The sequence below is a fragment of the Cololabis saira genome, chromosome 13 (genome assembly GCF_033807715.1).
Source record: "Cololabis saira isolate AMF1-May2022 chromosome 13, fColSai1.1, whole genome shotgun sequence".
Lineage (NCBI taxonomy): Eukaryota > Metazoa > Chordata > Actinopteri > Beloniformes > Belonidae > Cololabis > Cololabis saira.
The window spans coordinates 44381174-44402756 of record NC_084599.1 but is presented as its reverse complement, the minus strand read 5'-3'; the positions used below and the strand labels follow the sequence as shown (position 1 = coordinate 44402756).

The 21583-nt window shown below is 43.9% G+C and overlaps 2 protein-coding genes across 2 annotated transcripts; both read right to left on the bottom strand.

Moving 5' to 3' along the window:
* Positions 1-12516: 12516 nt before the first annotated feature.
* LOC133458823 (interferon-induced protein with tetratricopeptide repeats 5-like) lies at positions 12517-14028 on the bottom strand. The gene has a single exon (XM_061739024.1). The coding sequence runs from the start codon at positions 14026-14028 to the stop codon at positions 12673-12675; it is 1356 nt and encodes a 451-aa protein (XP_061595008.1). The 3' UTR covers positions 12517-12672.
* A 5774-nt stretch (positions 14029-19802) lies between these two features.
* LOC133458822 (interferon-induced protein with tetratricopeptide repeats 1-like) lies at positions 19803-21155 on the bottom strand. Its single transcript, XM_061739023.1, has one exon. The coding sequence runs from the start codon at positions 21153-21155 to the stop codon at positions 19803-19805; it is 1353 nt and encodes a 450-aa protein (XP_061595007.1).
* Positions 21156-21583: the final 428 nt, after the last annotated feature.

The window sequence follows — 21583 nt, the reverse complement described above, 5'->3', positions numbered from 1 at the left end:
TTGGAGTTAGAGATATTAGTGGAAGAGGCAAATAAACACATTCATGAACTACAGCAAAGAAATTTAAACATTACAAAAAGAAACGCAATATCGGAGAAAACCTGCGATAGAATAAATGCAGTTGGTAACACAAAAAACGGAAAAACGTCTGGTTTTTCATATTTCAATTTTAGGCACAGATCAAAAATACGAAATAGAAAAACGGGCCACAGGACTGAATTTGATTTTAATATTGAATTGGTCGGGTTTGCGTGACCCGGCGGTGCTCGGCATGATCTGAGGAGAAAAAGGCAATCAGACACAGAGCTGGAGAGCGCTTTGATTAATCTATTTATGAGTTAAGTTTTTATTCAGATGTCCACAGTATATCGCAAATATTATATATTATATAGCAAACACTGACAGTAAATGTGTGACAGACGGGACCATCATATGGCCGTCGATTTAACGCAGAACCATAATTCAGGCGAAGCTGCAGTCTCTGCGCTGATCCTGACACAGCGGGTCGGAGCGGATTTGGTCATGATGTTTAACCTGTGTTTTGTGATTAATAAGCACAGGTTTTAATTAAATGTAATTTACGAAGGATGATTTCACGTTCAATAAGATAAGTAATCAATAAAATACAAAGTTTTGGCACAAAGGCTTGGCCTGCTTGTGGGCGAGTGGAGGGGGGCACATTAAAAGAAGGTGGCAAGATATAAGGCGGAGAACTAAAGAAAAAGTGGCCTTTAATAAAACTTGTGCAACCATTTTTAAAATAGCATGCAGCAGAATAAAGACTCTCTCTCTGCGTATTCTTTGATTTTGGATGTCGCCTCCTTGCCACAATAACAGCAGCAGCAGATTAGCACCTTCCTTTCGAACGTATTAAATACAGACGCAATCACAATACGCGCAATTACTTTCAGGCTTGGTAAATCTCATTGCGCGTGGTAAATGGAGCAATTTGCATCTTCCCCTCCCAGTATTTAGGATTTCTGCGGGGGTACGCCCCATATTGATTATTCATCAGGGCAAAAGTACTAAATGAATTGCGTGTGCAATTTTGCGCATTTCAGAGACGCAGTCGTCTTTGCACGCTGTTAGTAGATCAGCTGGCACTTTGGTTTGCGGGTGCTTTCAAGTTTGCACACGTTTTAACACACGCAAACCTTTAGTAAATCGGGCCCTTAAAGTATAAAAGAAAAAGTAATATAAGGGGGGAAGAATCATTAAGGCTAAAAGCCATTGAAAATGAATGCCTCTTAGTATAATGCAAATATATTAAAGAACCATATATGTGCACTATTGAGCATTAACATGTGTTTCAGAGAGCAGACACGTACAAACCAATTATGTTTATACTTCTCATCCAACCACAACCAAATTCACTCCATCCGGATGGCACAATTTAACTGGATAGTTTTTTTTAAAAAGCCGAAATGAAATAGAGTAAGGCTGTTTTTTTTTTTTAAATGTAAGGAGTAAAAAGTACAGATAATTGCGTGAAGATGTAAGGAGTAAAAGTAAAAAACCGTCTGAAAAATAATTACTCCAGTGAAGTATACATAACCAAAATTTCTACTTAAGTAAGTTAATGAGGTATTTGTACTTTGTTACTTGACACCTCTAGTTAAAGATTAGTTATACATGCTTTCAGAGACACTATAGTTGGCTCACAGACAGATTTCCTTGCACTTACATGATGAAGTTACCATAGGCAGGAGAGAGATTATGTGGGCTCACCAGCAGTTCTCATTTTCTTTTGTTTGAGACGTGTGACGTGGGGCCCTTTTGTTGATGGTGTGAATTAATGAATTGGCTGGTTCTGCTGCGCCTCCCCTTTGTACTCAACCTGCTGTAAACACTTTTGACAAACATTAGTATTTTCATACATTTCAGATTCTTTTTTTTTTGCGTTATCCAACCCTACCCTTTGTTGAGGGCAATTAGCAAATATATATTTTTTCATGTACCCTGGAGGAAATCCATCAATCTGATCTTGTGACAGACCACAATTCTCTTTTGCTGTCAACATTATTTTAGCATAAAGTTCCCTGGGATTATCATCAAACAACAAAAAATGGCATCTCCTCTACCTGTATTGACCATATCTTTACTAATGCAGCTGATCTATGTCCAAAGGTGATTTCTGTTGAATTTGGATGTACTGACCACAATATAGTAGCCTTTATAAGAAAGGCAAAAATCCCCAAAGCGGTTCCGAAAGTAATCTACAAAAGATAATTTAAGAACTTCAGAGAGGGCTCATTTCTAGAAGAACTTGAAAACATACCATGGCATACTGTAGGTGAAGAGGAGAATCCAGAGATCGCTTTGAATTTGTTCATGTAGTTGTTTCTGCCAGTTGCTGACAAACATGCTCCAATAAGAAAACATACTGTTAAATCTGTAAGAGCACCTTGGATTGATAATGAGATTAAAGACTATATGGCTTTAAGAAACACTGCTAAGAAAAAAGCTAGTGAATCTGGCAGTCCGGTTGACTGGCAGATCTACTGTAAATTGAGAAATGAGGTTACAAAAATGAATAGGAAGAAAAAGAAATGTTATTATCAAACAATGATTAATGAAATAAAATCTGACAGTAAATTGCTGTGGAAAACATTTAACAATGCTCTGGGTAGGGGTTCTATTAGAGCTTCCTCCTTCATTGAGGTGGATGGGGTTTTTATCACTAAGCCATATGACATAGCTCAATACTTTAACAACTTCTTCACCAGTAAAGTAGACAGTTTAAGAAATGACATGTCTTATAGTTATGTGCACTGTGTTTCCAAAATATCAAACAAAATTATGAAGAATAAGTCCTGTATGTTGTGTATGTGGTGGTGGAGAAACTGTTACTGTCAATACACAGTGAGAAGTCTGCAGGCCTGGATAACCTTGATGGGAGGTTACTGAAGCTCGCTGTACACCTGGTAACAAAACCAATTACTTATATATTTAACCAGAGCCTGATGTGTGGTGTGTGTCCACAAATATGGAAGGAAGCGAAAGTTATCCCACTACCAAAAAACTCTAAAAAAAACATCACAGGCGTTAACAGCCGACCTATTAGTATTCTGCCAGTTCTTGCCAAACTGATGGAAAAATATGTATTTAACCAAATTCAATCTTATTTCTCTGAGAATGCACTAAGCACTGACTTCCAGCATGACTATAGAGAAGGGCTTTCAACAAACACAGCACTGACACAGCTAATAGATGACTGTCTAATGAATGTTGATTCTAAGATAATTGTGGGGTCTTTATTGCTAGATTTTTCTGCCGCATTTGACATTATTGATTATAATCTTATGCTTGAAAAACTCTTGTGTTATGGTTTTACCGTACCTGCATTGAAGTGGATAAAAAGCTACTTATCCGGTAGATCACAGAGAGTATACTACAATGGGAGTCTCTCAGATACCAAATATATTTACACTGGAATCCCACAAGGAAGCTGCCTGGGGCCTTTGCTGTTCACCATATTCACAAATGATATGCCATTGGTCCTAGACAGGGCCAATATAGCCATGTATTCTGATGATACTACTCTGTATATGTCTGCTACTAATGTTGAAGATCTGTCTGTAGCTCTCAACAAGGAACTACAATATATATCAGAGTGGGTGGTGAATAATAGGATGGTCCTGAACATCTCAAAGACCAAATCTATTGTATTTGGATCACAGCATATGCTCAAGTCAAAGCCCAAACTGTGTCTGCATCTGAGAGATGTGGAAATTGAGCAGGTAGATGAAACAAAATTACTTGGGGTCACACTAGACAGTCAATTAACATGGTCCACTCATATTGAAAACATAACTAAGAAAATGGGAGGGGGATTATCAATGATTAGGAGATGTGCTGAATTTTTAACTCCAGCATCAGCTGTCCAGGTCATACAGGCACTAGTGATATCCCACCTTGACTACTGTCCAGCTGTGTGGTCCAGTGCAGCTAAAAAGGACTTGCGTAAATTGCAAATAGTCCAGAATAAAGCAGCTCGCCTTGCTCTTAAATCCACTACTAGATCTAATACACTGTTAAATCACCGGAAGCTGTCATGGCTGTTTGTGGAGCAGAGATTAGCTTCTAGTTTGGCTGGATTTTTTAGGAACATTTGTTCAAATAAAAAGCCAGAATGCTTATACAGAAATATTAATTACACTAGTGATAGACACAGACATAACACTAGACATGTTGCAATGGGTCGATTCACAATGCCTAAGCCGAGAACTGAGGCAATGAGGAACACAGTCATGTACAGGGCAATGACTTTCTGGAACTCTTTGCCAGCATGTATTACAGAAATTAACGATAAAAGGCAGTTTAAGAAATGACTGAAGGACTTTCTTATACACAATGAAAATATTGTAATTTAACTTTTAACTTTTTTTTTGCTGTAATGAATTGTTCTCTCTTGCAATATTTGTATTTTTATTTTTAATTCAATGTTTTTGTATGTATTTTGTATGATATTTTGAGGACCCCAGGAAGAATAGCTGTTGCCAAGTGTAACAGCTAATGGGGATCCTAAATAAAATAAACTAAACTACTTCCCTTTGAACTGTTAAGGCAATAAATATTATAAAAACGTCTGAGCTTGCTCTGGTGTGATTTTGGCAACAGCTGTGGGATTAAAGGGAATTCTACAAGCATCAAGTACTTTGCGCATCAAGTACTTTACTTTTCAAATCATGTGGCAAAGTTAGTTTAACAGCTGTTTCCTCTAGCCATTTTTGTTTATTTATTTAAAATCTCTTACTATTATTTGGCTCCAAATTTTGTAGGCAACAGATCTTGGATTTTTGTAAAATCCAGTCGTCATCAGAAGTGTCATCGTCACTTGATTCTTTAATCTGTTTCACCGGATAAAGGTTTTGATTTTATCATTTAACTGGTTCTCTAATTTCATTTTTGTCTGCGTTGTGTTTTTAAATCCTTCTAGTAGAGCCATCAGCTTTTTATTTTGATCAGTAAGCGAAGCTATTTGGGATTCTGCATTACGGCGTCTACTTTCATCCCTCCAAAGATCTGAGGGAGTTTAAAGTGCTTTTAGTTATTTTAACCATATTTAATACTAACTAAGTAACAAATAAAACTAACAAATAAAACTATCGGTACCGTGATTACCATACATGTATTTAAAAGGACCAGTCAACTCTTTCTCTGACTCTCTTACTGAAAAACTTCCCAAAAACTTTCCATCTTCTTTCTGTAAGATCCCTCCAAAAAAAACTTTCAATTACACTTACTTTTACCCACAAATCACTTGCTAATTCTTCCAAACATCAGTCTACTTCAAAGCATACAAATGATTCCTGTTGATGCAAGGAGAGCGCGTCAGATCCTTGCAGAAATGAAATATACCTCAAGTATTTTGGAGAGCGAGTCATCCCCATTTATAAAATAAAAACAGTTCCTTTACATACAGTATATGTCTATTTCTCACAAATATCTCAGTGTTCCAACACTTATGGACCTCAAGTCCTGCATATGCTTATAAGTCCCACTGGACTATTCTTTTGGTACTCAGACCAACCATGGCGTTCTGGCCATTTCTCTCTTTAATGTTACCCGAGATATTAAACCTTTTTAGAAGAGCGAGTCAAATTCTAAGGCAGGAGAAGCAGAGCATTCTCAGAACACAATCAAATTCAAGTGTTATGAAATTGCCAGCATTCCTAAAACATCTCTACAATAACCTTTCCCAATAACCCCTTGCTCACAACCACACAGCGGACTTACCTAAAGTTTCAGGATGACGTCAACCTTTTCTCTGGTACTCCAGTCCACAGACTTTCGACAACAACTCAGCAACAATAATTTGGGATTTTGCAAGTGGATCCCTTACCTCTAAAATTTTAGATAGAGTCGCTGATTGTGCCGTTGTTCTGGAAAAGGAGTTTCCATCGAAGGTCTATTGTCAATCCGGGTCACAGCACCAAATTGTTGAAGAATTTATCAAATCAGTTCATAAGTCCGCTTTGTGGTATAGTGAGTTTTATTCAGCCGGCGGTGAGCACGTCTACACAGACCAGGGTCTGGTTGAAATGCTGACCCCGAGATATTTTACAACAGGGTTTTTATACAAGAAGCCTGTGATCTTCCAATTCGGGACTACCCCCTGGGTCAGGAAGTCCATATATGGTCTTCGTCTCTGCAGGGGCTGGAAGTCAAATCCACTTCCACGGTGCCTGTCTCGGCAGGGATTCAAGACGCCGGAACTTGTGTGAGACAATAGGTCACAGATGAAAATCACCCCATGGGGTGCTCTAGTGTTCCAATTCTGTTTGAGGCAACTTCCAAGGTGTGATAGCAAGTTGAAGCTACCTCAAAGGTGTTGAGCCCAGTTGTCTGTTTGAACCAACTTCCAAGGTGTCGTCATGGAAGTTGAAGCTTCATCAATTGCCTCTTTCCTGTCAATCATTGCCCCGCTCCTCCTCCCAACCCCCCCCAAACCCCCCGCCCCCCCCATCCTCCACTCCTCCTCTCCCCCAAACTCCCCGCACACAGCAGACAGTGGATCAATGGTATGTGATTTTGTCTTGCACACCGTCCACAGGCTGAGCCTCGATCAGAAGGACTCCCCCGACCGACACCGGGCAAGCGGCCTTCCGTACGCCACATTTCCCACGCCCGCCGCTCGGACGGGGATTCGGCGCTGAGCTCTTCCCTCTTCGCTCGCCGCTACTGAGAGAATCCTTGTTAGTTTCTTTTCCTCCGCTTAGTAATATGCTTATGCAGCGGGTTGTCTCGTCTGATCTGAGGTCGTAGGCGAAAAAAAAAGCAGAGCGCGGGTGGAGAGGAGAGACGTCTCTCTCCCTCCAGCCCGCGGCTCAGTGCTGATGGGCAGGGAGCTGGGTGGAGGGGGCGTGATTTAGCAGCCCTTTACGTTTTTTGGAAGTCTGAGCGCCGCGTGAGTAGCAGCTCGTTACAGCAGCTCCTGCTCACCTTTGAGCTTTTTCTCCTTTTTTTCTCCTTTAATTTTGTAATCTTGTTATTTTTTGTAAGTGTGTATATATTATTTATTACTCTGCACCATGGAGACCAAAACAGCCGTTTTGATCTCAACTTCTTTATTACTTTTTTCGCCGTTTACGTCCGTGTCTGGGGGTCCCGCAAGCAGTCCTATTGTTTACAGCAGGTATCAGCTGTTGGCGCTCCGCAACACTGCGCTGCTGCCGCCCCATAAGAGACCCGACGTTCCCCCCGAGATCAAGAGGAGGAGACGGGGATGCCGTGCCGGAGCTCAACGCCGCATCAGGAGGAGGAAATACAGACCTGTTCTCCCGTCTGTTTTAATGGGGAATGTAAGATCTCTCCCTAACAAGATGGATGAGCTGGCGGCGCTGACCCGGCATCAGCGGGAGTACCGGGAGTGCAGCGTAAAGGTGTACTCAGAAACATGGCTCACTGCGGCGATCCAGGACACGGTGGTGGAGCTGGACGGATTTAAGTTGGTGCGGGCGGATCGGACGAGAGAAAGTGGAAAGAGGAAAGGAGGGGGCCTGGCGGTGTTTGTGAATGAGAGATGGTGCAAACCCGGGCACATCACCGTTAAAGAACAACAGTGCAGCAGGGACATTGAGCTGCTGGCTGTTAGTATGAGGCCATATTATCTGCCGCGGGAATTTACGCATGTTATCATGATGGCTGCATATATTCCCCCTTCTGCTAATGGTGATGCAGCATGTGATGCACTGAACTCAGTCACCAGCAGGCTGCAGACACAGCACCCGCAAGCTCTCTTTCTGATCTCTGGGGACTTCAATCACGTCTCCCTGTCCTCCACTCTGCCAACTTTCACCCAATATCCACCCAAAAAAACCCGGGACAATAAAATACTGGACCTTTTTTATGCCAACACCAGAGGCATACACCTCATCACCACTCCCCCAGCTGGGCAGATCCGACCACAACCTGGTTAATCTCCTGCCTGTGTACAGACCCCTGGTACACAGGGAACCAGCTGTCTCCCGCACAGTGAAGAGATGGTCCAGCGAAGCTGAATCCGCTCTGCAGCACTGTTTTAACACAACTGTGTGGGAGGAACTCTGTGACTCTCATGGGGACGACATTGATGGTCTCACTGACTGTATTACAGACTACATCAACTTCTGTGTGGAAAACACCATACCAACAAGGACGGTAAGGTGTTTTTCCAACAACAAACCCTGGATTAATCCTGGCATAAAGGCTCTCCTGAAGGAGAAGAAGAGGGCCTTTAGATCAGGAAATAAAGAGGAGCTGAAGACTGCTCAGAAGGAACTAAGAAGGAGGATCGGGGAGGGGAAGAACTGCTACAGAAGAAAGATGGAGGAACAACTGCAGCAAAACAACTTCAAAGGAGTCTGGAAAGGCTTGAAAACCATCTCGGGCCACAAGAAACCAGACTCCCAGGCTATGGGGGACCAACATTGGGTGAACGATCTAAATTTGTTTTTCAATAGATTTGATCAGTCTTCTCCCCCTCCCCCAACCCCGTTCACACCACTGCAACCCCTTTCATCTGCCACTACAGGACACCCCTCCTCCCCCTCCTCCTCCTCCTTCAGTTCAACAACAGCCCCCCCCCCCACTGTCATCGACACCTTCACCTTCACCTCCAGCTCCACCCCCACCCCCACCTCCACTCCCAAAACAACAAAGCTCATCCCACAGCTGACCCCCCGCTGTTCCTGCTCTCTGCTCTACCCCCCCACCCCCCTCCACTACCTCTGATACACCCCCCCCCCCCCTGCTCCAGCTTGTCCCTCACAACCCTCCAGGTGAGAAATCAGCTCAGGAAGATGAACACGAGGAAGGCTGCAGGTCCAGATCGCATCAGCTCCAGGCTCCTGAAGTCCTGTGCAGACCAGCTGTGCGGGATTGTTGGACACATGTTCAACCTGAGCCTGAGGCTGGGGAGGGTACCACCACTATGGAAGACATCCTGCATGGTACCTGTGCCCAAGAACCCGCACCCCAAGGACCTCAGCAGCTTCAGGCCGGTGGCTCTGACATCCCACCTGATGAAGGCCCTGGAGCGGCTGCTCCTCCAACATCTCCGCCCCATGGTGAGCCCAGCGATGGACCCACTACAGTTCGCATATCAACCTGGCATTGGGGTGGATGACGCCGTCATCCTCATGCTACATCATGCCCTGTCTCACCTGGAGAAACCTGGGAGCACTGTGAGGATCATGTTCTTTGATTTCTCCAGTGCGTTCAACACCATCCAGCCGGCACTTCTGGGAGACAAGCTGGAGAATGCAGGGGTTGACAGTCACCTTACATCCTGGATTATGGACTACCTCACCAACCGTCCACAGTATGTGAGGACACGGGACCACACATCGGACATGGTCGTCTGCAGTGTGGGGGCCCCGCAGGGAACGGTCCTGGCGCCGTTCCTCTTCACTCTTTACACTGCTGACTTCTCCTACAACTCACCAACCTGTCACCTACAAAAGTTCTCTGATGACTCTGCTATTGCCGGCCTCATCACAGATGAAGATGATAGCGAGTACAGAGAACTGTCCCAGGACTTTGTGGACTGGTGCCTGCAGAACCACCTCCAGATCAATGCGGGGAAAACCAAAGAACTGGTGGTGGATTTCCGAAGGTGTAATAAATCCCCCCCGACACTGGTGAACATCCAGGGAAAGGACATTGACATGGTGACATCTTATAAGTACCTGGGTGTTCACCTCAACAATAAACTGGACTGGACTACTAATTTCTCTGCACTCCACAAAAAAGGCCAGAGCAGACTCTATCTGCTCAGGAGACTGAGGGCTTTTGGTGTGCAGGAGAAACTCCTGAAAACTTTTTATGACACTGTGGTGGCATCAGCCATTTTGCCATCAGCAGAGTGGTCTGCTGGGGCAGCAACATCACAGCTGCAGACAGAAGGAGGCTGGATAAAACCATCAAGAGGGCCGGCTCTCTCGTGGGTTGCTCTCTGGACACAGTGCAGGTGGTGGGAGAGAGGAGGATGATGGCTAAGTTGTCATCCATGATGGAGAAGGACTCCCACCCCATGAAGGACACCTTCAGAGCGCTGCAGAGCTCTTTCAGCGACAGGCTCCTTCACCCTAGGTGTGTGAAGGAGCGCTACAGAAGGTCCTTCCTCCCTGCAGCTGTGACACTACACAACCAGCACTGCTCACAGTAGACCACATACAACCTGACAATAAATGTACATAAGGGAAATAATGTGCAATATCTTTCACTCACTGCAACGTGCAATTATGTAAATATCCATCTGTAAATATCTGTCAGTTATCTTTTTTATATACTAGTATTTCTTATTATTTATCTTTCTTATTATTAGGGCCCGAGCACCTTCAGTGCGAAGGCCCTATTGTATCTGTAGGAATTTTTTTTTTTTTCTTCTTCTGACAGAAGGAGGGTCTTTTTGCCCCCTAAACGTGCCCAAAAAGTCACCAAATTTTGCATGCAGGTCAGGCCTGGCGAAAAATTTTATATTTAATGGTTTACATTAATGAGCGTGGCAAAATGGCTCAACAGCGCCCCCCGGAAAACTTTGTGACTCAAGCCCCACAATACGGTTTGACGTACATGCACGAAAATCGCTACACACCTGTATCAGTACACAGCTTAAAGAAAAGTCTATTGGCGACATGGCCGAAACCGAACAGGAAGTCAGCCATTTTGAATTAATCGTGTCACTTTGGCGCAATTTATGCCATTCCTTCGGCAGTTAATACGGCCCGAACCGTAACGAGCCCCCAAGTGTGTTATACATCAAAATGTGCGTCTCCATCCTGCGACAACACGCATTACTTTTCTCTTTCAAAAGCATTACCGTGGCGACGCTAGACGCCAAAAAGCGCGCCCACCCTTCATCTGGTTGGTTCAGACCGAAAAAACTTTGCGCCTCAAGCCCCAGAATACGGTGTGACGTACATGAACGAAAATCGGTACACACCTGTATCATGTCGCAACTCAAAGAAAAGTCTCTTGGCGCCATGGCCGAAACCGAACAGGAAGTCGGCCATTTTAAACATTCTGAATTAATCGCGTAATTTTGGAGCAATATGAGCCATTCCTTCGAGAATTAATACGGCCCGAACCGTAATGTGCACCCAGGTGTGTTATACATCAAAATGTGTGTCTCTATCCTGCGACTACGCGCATTACTTTTCTCTTTCAAAAGTGTTAACGTGGCGACGCTAGACGGCAAAAAGCGCACCCCCCTTCATCTGATTGGTCCATATTTGATAGTTCCCCAAAAGTCACCAAATTTTGCATGCAAGGCAGGCCTGGCGATAAATTTGATATTTTATGGTTTACATTAATGGGCGTGGCAAAATGGCTCAACAGCGCCCCCCGGAAAACTTTGTGCCTCAAGCCCCACAATACGGTTTGACGTACATGCACGAAAATCGCTACACACCTGTATCATGTTGCAACTTAAAGAAAAGTCACTTGGCGCCATGGCCGAAACCGAACAGGATGTCGGCCATTTTGAATAAATTGTGTCATTTTGGCAAAATTTATGCCATTCCTTCGGCAGTTAATTCAGCCCGAACCGTAACGTGCACCCAGGTGTGTTATACATCAAAATGTGCGTCTACATCCTGCGACACCACGCATTACTTTTCTCTTTCAAAAGTATTACCGTGGCGACGCTAGACGCCAAAAGGCGCGCCCCCCCTTCATGTGATTGGTCCATATTTGATAGTTCTCCAAAAGTCACCAAATTTTGCATGCAAGCCAGACTTGGCGATAAATTTGATATTTCATGGTTTGCATTAATGGGCGTGGCCTAACGGCTCAACAGTGCCCCCTAGAATACTTTTCTCTGCCATAACTTTTGAATGGTTTGACATAGGAAGTTGAGGGTGGTGTCATGGGACTCTGTAATGAGTCCTTAAGCTTCGTTGGCCTTAATTAGCCCCGCCCCTTCTTCTGATTGGTTGTCCCTTTTTTCTGCTATAACTTTTTAATGGTTTGACATAGGAAGTCGTGGGTGGTGTCATGGGACTTTGTACTGAGTTCTTAAGCTTCGTTGGCCTTAATTAGCCCCACCCCTTCTTCTGATTGGTTGTCCGATTTTCTGCTATAACTTTGGAATGGTTTGACATAGGAAGTCGTGGGTGGTGTCTTTTCTGATATGCTTATGGGGGGCGGTGGCCGTGAGTGCGAGGGCCCGTTCATCGCTGCTTGCAGCTTTAATTATTATTATTATTGTATACCAGTTTACTGTTTATAGTGTGTTATTATTATTACTGTGTTATTACTTTTTCTATTGATGCCTCTTGTTTTTGCACTATCCCCTTTGCTGCTGTAAACTGCAAATTTCCCCTCTGTGGGACTATTAAGGGTTTATCTTATCTTATCTTTACGTAACGGTCCGCCACCCAACCAGACGCGCCGTTTTTGCACAATTATGCGGAAATTCCCAGAAAGCACACAATACACTGAATGTTAAAAGTTCATTTTTTTTGGGTGTAATTGATGTCAAGACACCCAACTAAACACAAAAAATCAAGAAAAATGTGTTTTTCATGTCACAATCCCTTTAATGTGTTTAACATACATTTTCTGGTAGCAGGTGAATTACAAAGCCAAATCTCTCTGCTATCATCTAAACATTGCTTAAACTCATCTGTTAACGAGTATTTGCAGTTATGAGGAACACACTTTATTTTTCCAGCTGTTGTTGAAAGCTCACTCAGGCTGGTCCTCCTGCAGTGTTTCCAGGAACTTCTGGATTTCACCACACCTCCAGTTGTTGCCTCGCTCGCAGATCCTCTTCAGCTCTCGGATGCTGTTCTGCCTGATGGAGGACTCCAGAGGGACCTCTGCTGTCTTCATGTGGTAGTCGATGGACTTGTTCGGCTCTCGCCGTTCGAAGTGTAAGTATTTGGCGTAGCTGTTGTAGACCAGCTGCATGTGTGCAGGTTCCAGGTCCAGAGTTAGCAGCTCCTGGTAAATCTGATATGCTCTCGGTGGATCCCCGCTTATTTTTGCACATATGTTTGCAAGGTCGATCTTCTTCCTGAGGGGACAGCGATCGGGGTAAAGAGCGATCGCCTGCTCATGCAGGTCGATGGCTCGTTCTATCATGCTTCTAGATGGGTTTGGACGACTGTCCCTGAAGACAAGGATTCTCCATTTGTAGCAGTGTGCAGCACACACCTTCAGGTATCGATTAGTGGGATGATTCTTCAGGACTTTCTCTGCCAAAATGATGGCCTGGACGATGTCGCCCAGCTGTCTGTACACCTCTAGCAGGACACGGATGCCGCTGTAACTACTGACAGGGTTCAGTAAAATCTTTTCCTCCAGCTCGTGAGCTTCATCCTTGACTTTGTCCCCTCTGTTGTCTCTTACGAGCAGCTCCAGGGCAGCGAGGTACGTGTTATTTGGATCCAGCTCCCTGGCCTCCCTCATCTCCTTCCAGATATCCTGATCCATGTCAGTGTCGTGCTTGTGAGCGATCACCCTCCCAATCACACGGCTGGTCCTCCAGTGCACCATGTCCGGCTGCATCTCCACTGCCTTCTGGAAGTAATCTGCAGCCTGCTGCTTCTTGTCTTTGTCAAACTTCATCAGGGTCCAGGCCTTCTCTGCACAGATCTCCGGGTGGAGCTCGTCCTGGGATGGAGACGGGTGTTCCCTCAGCAGGGCGTCGACCTTTGACAGGTAATCCTGACTCTGTTCGTCTTCTCCCAGAAGGTGGTGCAACCAGGCCAGATTCCCAAAGTTCACCACCAACCAGGGACCTTCATCCATGTTCTTCAGCTGTCGGAAGGCCTCGGTGGCCTTGCTGAGGAAATGCCGGGCTTGTTCTTCAGCACTGAGCTGATACCAGATGAAACCCTGCAGGTTGTAAATATGACCCAGCCAGAGGTTTCCCTCCTCGGTGCCGATGTCCTCCAGCATGTCCCTTTTACAGAACAGTTTGGAACGGCTGGAAGCCAGGCCCCAGGTGAAGTGGCACTCCATGTCCTTCAGTCTGGACTCCAACGTGGGCGGGTCCTGGGAAGTACTGAAGGGTAGAAGTTTAAAAATGTCAAACATCAGGCAGAGTCACACAATCTGTTCAGAAACCTCAAGAGAAGAATGGAGGAAGGAGCTTAAAAGAGAAGCAAGGCAAGGGGGAAGGAAGGAAAGATGGAGGAAACAGTGAAACAAGGAGGGATGAATGAAGGAGTGGGTGCTGACCAGGGCACCATCAGTGTTTTTTACAGATTTACAGTGGTGACTGAATGTTTGGAAGTGAGGGTGTACAGAAGTGGCATCTTACTGTCGTCATGACAACAGATGGCAACATCCAGGATCAACACTGTTCATGCACCACAGGGGAAGATCAAATTAATTTACTTTAATTAGTCACTCTCCATCTTTCCCTCACATGTGATTCTCATCACTGCTGCTTCGCTTTCGGCTTCAAACCGGCCCAGCACATGCTGAAGGTCCCGGTTTGATGAAGCCTACAGGACAACATCATCAGCAAAAAGCAGAGATGAGATCCTGTGGTTCCCAAACCCAATCCCCTCTAGCCCCCAGCTACGCCTAGAAATCCTGTGCATAAATATCTTGTTTTCACCGACGGTGTTGAAACTGATGATCTGTTGGTGTCACCTGTAAACTCCCTTTTATCCGACCATTATTTAATAACGTTTGAATTTAATATTGTCGATGTTGAAGTGCAAAACAGGAGGTATTACTTTAGCAGATGTTTGTCTGATGAAGCATGTTGAAACAAAACGTGCGTAAAATGGAAAGGAAGTGGTACTCTTGTAAGTCTGTAGACTCTTATCGTGAATGGAAAGATATTCTAATAGTATATAAAAAAGCCATTCGCAAAGCCAGAACAGCTTAATATTCAACGTTGATAGAGGATACCAAAAGTAACCCACGTTTTCTGTTCAGCACTGTAGCCAGGCTGACAAAGAGTCACAACTCTGTTGAGCCGTGCATTCCTGCAGCTCTCAGTAGTGAGGACTTTATGATCTTCTTTAACAGTAAAATCCCGAGAATTAGAGAAGAAATCAACCAGCCGGTTGTGGGCGTTTCTTCAGCTTTAGCGACTTCCCTTGGCTCTGACTTGTCTCTAGACTGTTTTGATCCTATAGACCTCCCTGAGCTGACTTCACTCGTTAATAGAGCTAAGTCAACCACATGTATGTTAGACCCCATCCCGACTCGACTATTCAAAAATGTTTTTTCTCTTATTGGTGTGACAATACTGGACCAAATCAATCTATCCTTAAACTTAGGATATGTACCACAGGTTTTCAAAGTTGCAGTAATTAAACCTTTACTTAAAAAACCTTCTCTTGACTCAGACACCTTAGCTAACTATAGGCCAATTTCCAACCTTCCATTTGTATCTAAAATTCTGGAAAAGGCAGTTTCAAGCCAGTTATGTGACTATTTGTATAGAAATGATCTGTTTGAAATCTTTTAGTCAGGGTTCAGAATGCATCATAGCACAGAGACAGCACTGGTTCGAGTTACGAATGACATCCTTATGGCCTCAGATAAGGGATTAGTGTCCATACTGGTTCTACTGGAGTTCTAAGTGCTGCTTTTGACACTATAGATCATGGCATTTTACTGCACAGGTTAGAGTATGTTGTTGGATTTAAAGGGACAGCTCTACTTTGGTTTAAAGGAGACCTATTATGGCATTTAATGTATATTTTAAACATGCCTTGAATGTCTTAAAAACCATCAAAAGTTTGTTTTTTCTACATAAATCAGAAATTCAGCCTCTGGGCAATGTCTCTATTTTTACCGCTTCTAACCGCTTCTCTATGAGGGATTCTAAGGGGAGGGGAGGCTATGATAATGAGGCTCTGTGCTGATTGGCTGCCTGAATGACGTGTAGCAGGGGAGGGCACAAAGCCTCGCTCTGGCTGAAGAGCAGCGGCTCCGTACAAGCGTGTCCCATGCGAGCAAGTTTCGGCGAAAAAATCAATTCCATTGCTTTATTTTTTTTGTATCGGACTGTCCTAACTGGCCGCGAGTTTAACGGTTTCAGTGTGGACTGAGAGAGTTTAGCGGTTTCAGTGTGGACAGAGAGCGTCCGATCTCACGCAGCTCGACGCGATAGTCGGACGCTCGCATGCAGTTATGACACGGTGTAAACGACTCCATGGGATCTTAAAGCCTGAATTACGGTTCTGCGTTAAATCAACGCGTACCCTACGCCGAAGGCTCTGCGTTGGTGTAACGTGGAACCATAAATCAGCCTTTAGTTCCCTGAAGAGGGAACGGGTCACCTCGTCTTCACACTAATTCACACAGGACAATTTAATTTAATTCTAAACAGGTACACCACAGTTATTTACTCTGATTCCTCATCATTTCATTTCTTATGATACAAGACAAATGAATCATGTGGTTTTTTTTTTTTTACCTTGTCTGCACACATATTAATGATTGATACCATGACGGTAGAAACCAAAGGCATATATATGTGCATTATTACTATATTTAATATATATACATATATATATACGCATACATATGCATACACATACATAAATATACACATACAAACCCAGTGATTTTTTTTTTTTTTGGGGGGGGGGTGGTGGATAGGGGGGGGGGGGGTGACGACATCCACTGCCAATCCAGGAAGCAGGAACACACAGAGACACACGTCAAGCACTGGAAATCTGCAACAAAAAAACCACAAACAAAACACGAAACCGGCACGGAGCCAACCAAAACACGAACAGCAATCGACCCAAATCTTGAGATCTGATCGCAGTCTGAGCTAAGCTACCGCTACCGCTACCTAATCCCAAAAACTACAGAGCAAGCATGCAGGTGAACAAGCCAGTGTGTATGTCTATGTGTGTGTACGCGTTTATGTATATGATCATGTGTGTGTGTGTGTGTGTGTGTGTGTGTGTGTGTGTGTGTGTGTGTGTGTGTGTGTGTGTGTGTGTGTGTGTGTGTGTGTAATAAACCAAACAAAGCTCCACCTGAAGTGGCCGACAAGGAAGAACCCTGAACCCAGGCCACCAGCAACCCCACAGAGGGGAGAAGTAGGAGGGAGAGGGAGGCAACCCACCGCCTGCGAGCCCCCCCCATGCATGTGTTCATGCAGGGACACACCTAAAACATGCTGGATAGGTGCTCTCCAGGACCGGAGTTGGAGAACCCTGGCATAATATGTGTCTGTATTGGTTCAATACGGAACGCAACTTTTAATTCCCGGGACGAGTGGCAAGCCTATTATCATAAACCTGTCCAAGCCATCAAGGGGTTCCTCAGGATTGCAGGTGAATGATGTAGAGATCTGTTAAATTAATTGTATATTATATTCTGTGCTGCGGTGTTACTCTTTTTTCGAAAAACATGTTCAAATTCGCTGTATGCGCGCATTAAAATCTCTAATTCCATTCGGGTGAAAAAGGACACGGCGTGAAGTATGTGGATCTTCAGATGCAATGTTTCCTCAAAGGGATTTTGTAAATTGAAATGTTAAATAAAGTTTAACAAAAAAAAAAGAAAAAGTATGTGGATCTTTTGCCGTTGTTGTCGCTGGTTGCCATGGTGAATCGTTGTATCAGGGCTCTATAGATACTGGCTTTTGATGGTTGTGGCGCACGCGCTCAACTCCAGGTGAAACTACTTAGAGTTGAGTAAATTACCTCAAATTCACTGTTCTGGAACCGAAAACTCAGAGTTTCCGATCTCAGAGTAGATCAACTAAGAGTTCAGGATTAGACTCAGAGTTTGTTGAACCTGCTTTGTGAAACGGACCCCTGGTCTTCAGCAGGAGGGTCCCACCTTATGATCCAGGTCCTGGTCCAGGTTTCTTCCCTCCTAAAGGGGAGTTTTTCTTGCCACTGTTTGGCTTAAGGTTTTCCTCCCACTAGGGGATTTTTTAACTGCCATTGTTTATGTCATGTTTATGTAATAATTGCTCGGGGGTCATGTTCTGGTCTCTGTAAAGATCCTAGAGACAACTTCTGCTGTAATAGACGCTATATATATAAAATTGAATTGAATTGAATAGATATACATTGACAGATAAAGAGTAATATTTTCTTTTATTTAATGTGTTTAACATACATTTTCTGGTAGCAGGTGAATTACAAAGCCAAGAATTTTCAAAGACTGTTTGTATGCAATCTCAATAAGCTTTAGTGTGGATTTACATGCCATTGCCCAGCTTGTTATACAGTAGGTGATATATGGGACTATCATTGCATTAAGAAACAGTTTGGATGAATCAACAGTTAAATTATATCTAATGTATCTGAGGTTAGAGAGATTACATTTTATTAAATACATAGATCTTTTTATTTGTTGTTTGAAGCGTATCATGATTCCCAGATATTTGAACTCCTGTACAACCTCAAGTCTTGTTCCCTGTACAAATACATCAGGAGTTATATCAGCACTTACTCTATTTTAAAAAAAAACATACAGACAGTCTTTGATACATTAAGGTGTAAATGAGAATGTTGCAGCCAGTTTGACACATTAGACATGGCGGCTGATAAATATTGTGCAGCTTGATGTTTTGTTTTGGCATATACATAGACAACTGCATTATCAGCATACATTTGGCAAGTAATATTTGATGGACAGTTATTTGGTAGGTCATTTATGTATAGACTGAATAACAGTGGTCCCAAGACTGACCCTTGAGGTACACAAAAATAATTTTCTAAAATTGCAGATGTAGTGTTGTGTACTTTAACACACTGTTTTCTCTGTGTAATGTATGACGCTATCCATTTCATTGAAGCCAAGGATAAATTAAAATAAGATAATTTAGTCATTAAAATGTTATGATTTACAGTGTCAAATGCCTTATGCAAGTCAAGAAAGACAGCTCCTATGACGCCACCTGCATCTAATTTTGATTTCATGTTTTCCAAAAGATAACAAATGGCCCTCTCAGTAGAGTGGTTTTTCCTAAAGCTAAATTGCATTTCATTTAAGGTGTATGGACTATAATTTAAGTGCCTAATAAGGTGTTCAGCCACTAATATTTCAGCTATTTTGGAGACTACCGGGAGAATGCTAATTGGTCTGTAGGTACTTATTATTGTAGGGTCTCCTGATTTAAAAAATAGGTGTAATGACTGTGGATTTCCAGGAATTAGGGAGAGTGCCTTAATTTATTGATTGGTTAATAATACTAGTGATTGGAGCAAGAAGAGGTTGTTTAAGAGTGCGTGATCCCGCTGTTTCATCAGTGACGATATTTCACTATTTAGCCATGGAAGGTGATTTCTTTTTCTCGGTTTCAAGGCAAGGCAAGGCAAATTTAATTTAATTCAATTTAATCTTTCTCATGAAACCGTTCATAGTTTGTTGAACTACTGTCATAAATATATTACAGTTATCGTCAACATGTTCATGAGTAAGATTATCTGACCAATTTATTAGATTTATGGCATTTTCTAAGTTGTTCATTTCACTCTTAGGTATCGTTAATCGTTCTGTTTTTTTCTAGTGGGATTATTGAACCTATTTTTAGACAGTTTTCTTGAGAAGAGTATTAGGTTATGATCAGATAGACCTGTAACCATATTGTATATTTTTGTATTCTTTCTCCTTTGTTGCTAAAAACCAGATCTATGCATGTTTCTGATGAGCTACTTAATCCAGTAGGCTCCTTAATAAGTTGTAAAAGGTCGAGACTGTCTGTTAGTGACTTAAGTTGCTAACGTGTTGAACATACATTTTCTGGTAGCAAGTGAATTAAAAAGCCAAATCTATCTTTTCTCATATAAACATTACTTAAACTCATCTGTTAATGAGTATTTGCAGTTATGAGGAACACACTTTATCGTTTTCCAACTGTTGTTGAAATCTCACTCAGGCTGGTCCTCCTGCAGTGTTTCCAGGAACCTCTGGATTTCTCCACACCTCCAGTTGTTGCCTCGCTCGCAGATCCTCTTCAGCTGTCTGATGCTGCTCTGCCTGATGGAGGACTCCACAGGGATGTCTGCTGTCTTCATGTGGTAGTCGATGGACTTGTTCGGCTCCCGCCGGTTAAAGTGTAAGTAACTGGCATAGCGGTTGTAGACCAGCTGCTTGTCTGCAGATTCCAGGTCCAGGCTTAGCAGCTCCTGGTAAATCTGATATGCTCTCGGTGGATCCCCGCTTATTTTTGCACATATGTTTGCAAGGTCGAGCTTCTTCTCGAGGGAACGGCCATCAGGATAAAGAGCGATCGCCTGCTCATGCAGGCTGATAGCTCTTTCCATCATGCTTCTAGATGGGTTTGGACAACTGTCCCTGAAGGAAAGGATTCTCCATTTGTAGCAGTGTGCGGCACACACTTTGAGGTGTCGATTATCAGGATGATCCTTCAGGACCCTCTCTGCCAAATCGATGGCCTGGTCGAGGTCGCCCAGCTGTCTGTACACCTTGAGCAGAACATTGATGCCGCTGTTTCTGCTGACAGGATTCAGTAAGATCTTTTCCTCCAGTTTGTGAGCTTCATCGTTGACTTGGTCTCCTCTTTTGGCTCTTATGAGCAGCTCCAGGGCAGCAAGGTGTGTTTGATCTGGATCCAGCTCCCTGGCCTCCCTCATCTCCTTCCAGATTTCCTGATCCAGGTCAGTGTCGTACTCGTGAAGGCTCACCCTCACAATAACACGGCTGGTCCTCCAGTGCACCATGTCCGGCTGCATCTCCACTGCCTTCTGGAAGTAATCTGCAGCCTGCTGCTTGTCTTTGTCAAACTTCATCAGGGTCCAGGCCTTCTCTGCACAGATCTCCGGGTGGAGCTGGTCCTGGGATGGAGACGGGTGTTCCCTTAGCAGAGCGTCAACCTTTGACAGGTAATCCTGACTCTGTTCATCTTCTCCCAGAAGGTGGTGCAGCCAGGCCAGATTCCCAAAGTTCACCACCAACCAGGGACCTTCATCCATGTTCTTCAGCTGTCGGAAGGTCCCGGTGGCCCTGGTGAGGAAACGCCGGGCCTCTTCTTTATCACCGAGCTGATACCAGATGAAACCCTGCAGGTTGTAAATATGACCCAGCCAGAGGTTTCCCTCCTCGATGCCAAAGTCCTCCAGCATGTCCCTTTTAGTGATCAGTCTGGAACGGTTGGAATCCAGGTCCCAGGTGAAGTGGCACTCCAGGCGATTCAGTCTGGACTCCAACGTGGACGGGTCCTGAGCAGCACTGAAGGGTAGATGTTTAAAAATGTCAAACATCAGGCAGAGTCACACAATCTGTTCTGAAACCTCGAGAGAAGAATGGAAGAAGGAGCTTAAAAGAGAAGCAAGGCAGGGGTGAAAGAAGGATGCATGGAAGAAACAGTGAAGGAAGGAGGGATTAATGAACGGGTGGGTGCTGACCAGGGCACCACCAGTGTTGTGTACAGATTTACAGTGGTGAATGAATGTTTTGAGGTGAGGGTTTAAAGAAGCGGCATCTTACTGTCGTCATGACAACAGAAAGCAACATCCAGGATCAACACTGTTCATGCACCACAGGAGAAGATTACATCCATGTAATTTAATTAGTTTCATCTGGAAACACATGCACACACATCCAAACACAAGCCGAGGTCACTGAGGTGGTTCATAAGCTCCTCAGTGGCACCGGGGGTGGATGAGATTCGCCCTGAGTACCTCAAGTC

Excerpts from the sequence above, each read along its gene's own strand:
- LOC133458823 (XM_061739024.1), bottom strand. The coding sequence starts at position 14,028 with ATGTTTGACATTTTTAAACTTCTACCCTTCAGTACTTCCCAGGACCCG.
- LOC133458822 (XM_061739023.1), bottom strand. The coding sequence starts at position 21,155 with ATGTTTGACATTTTTAAACATCTACCCTTCAGTGCTGCTCAGGACCCG.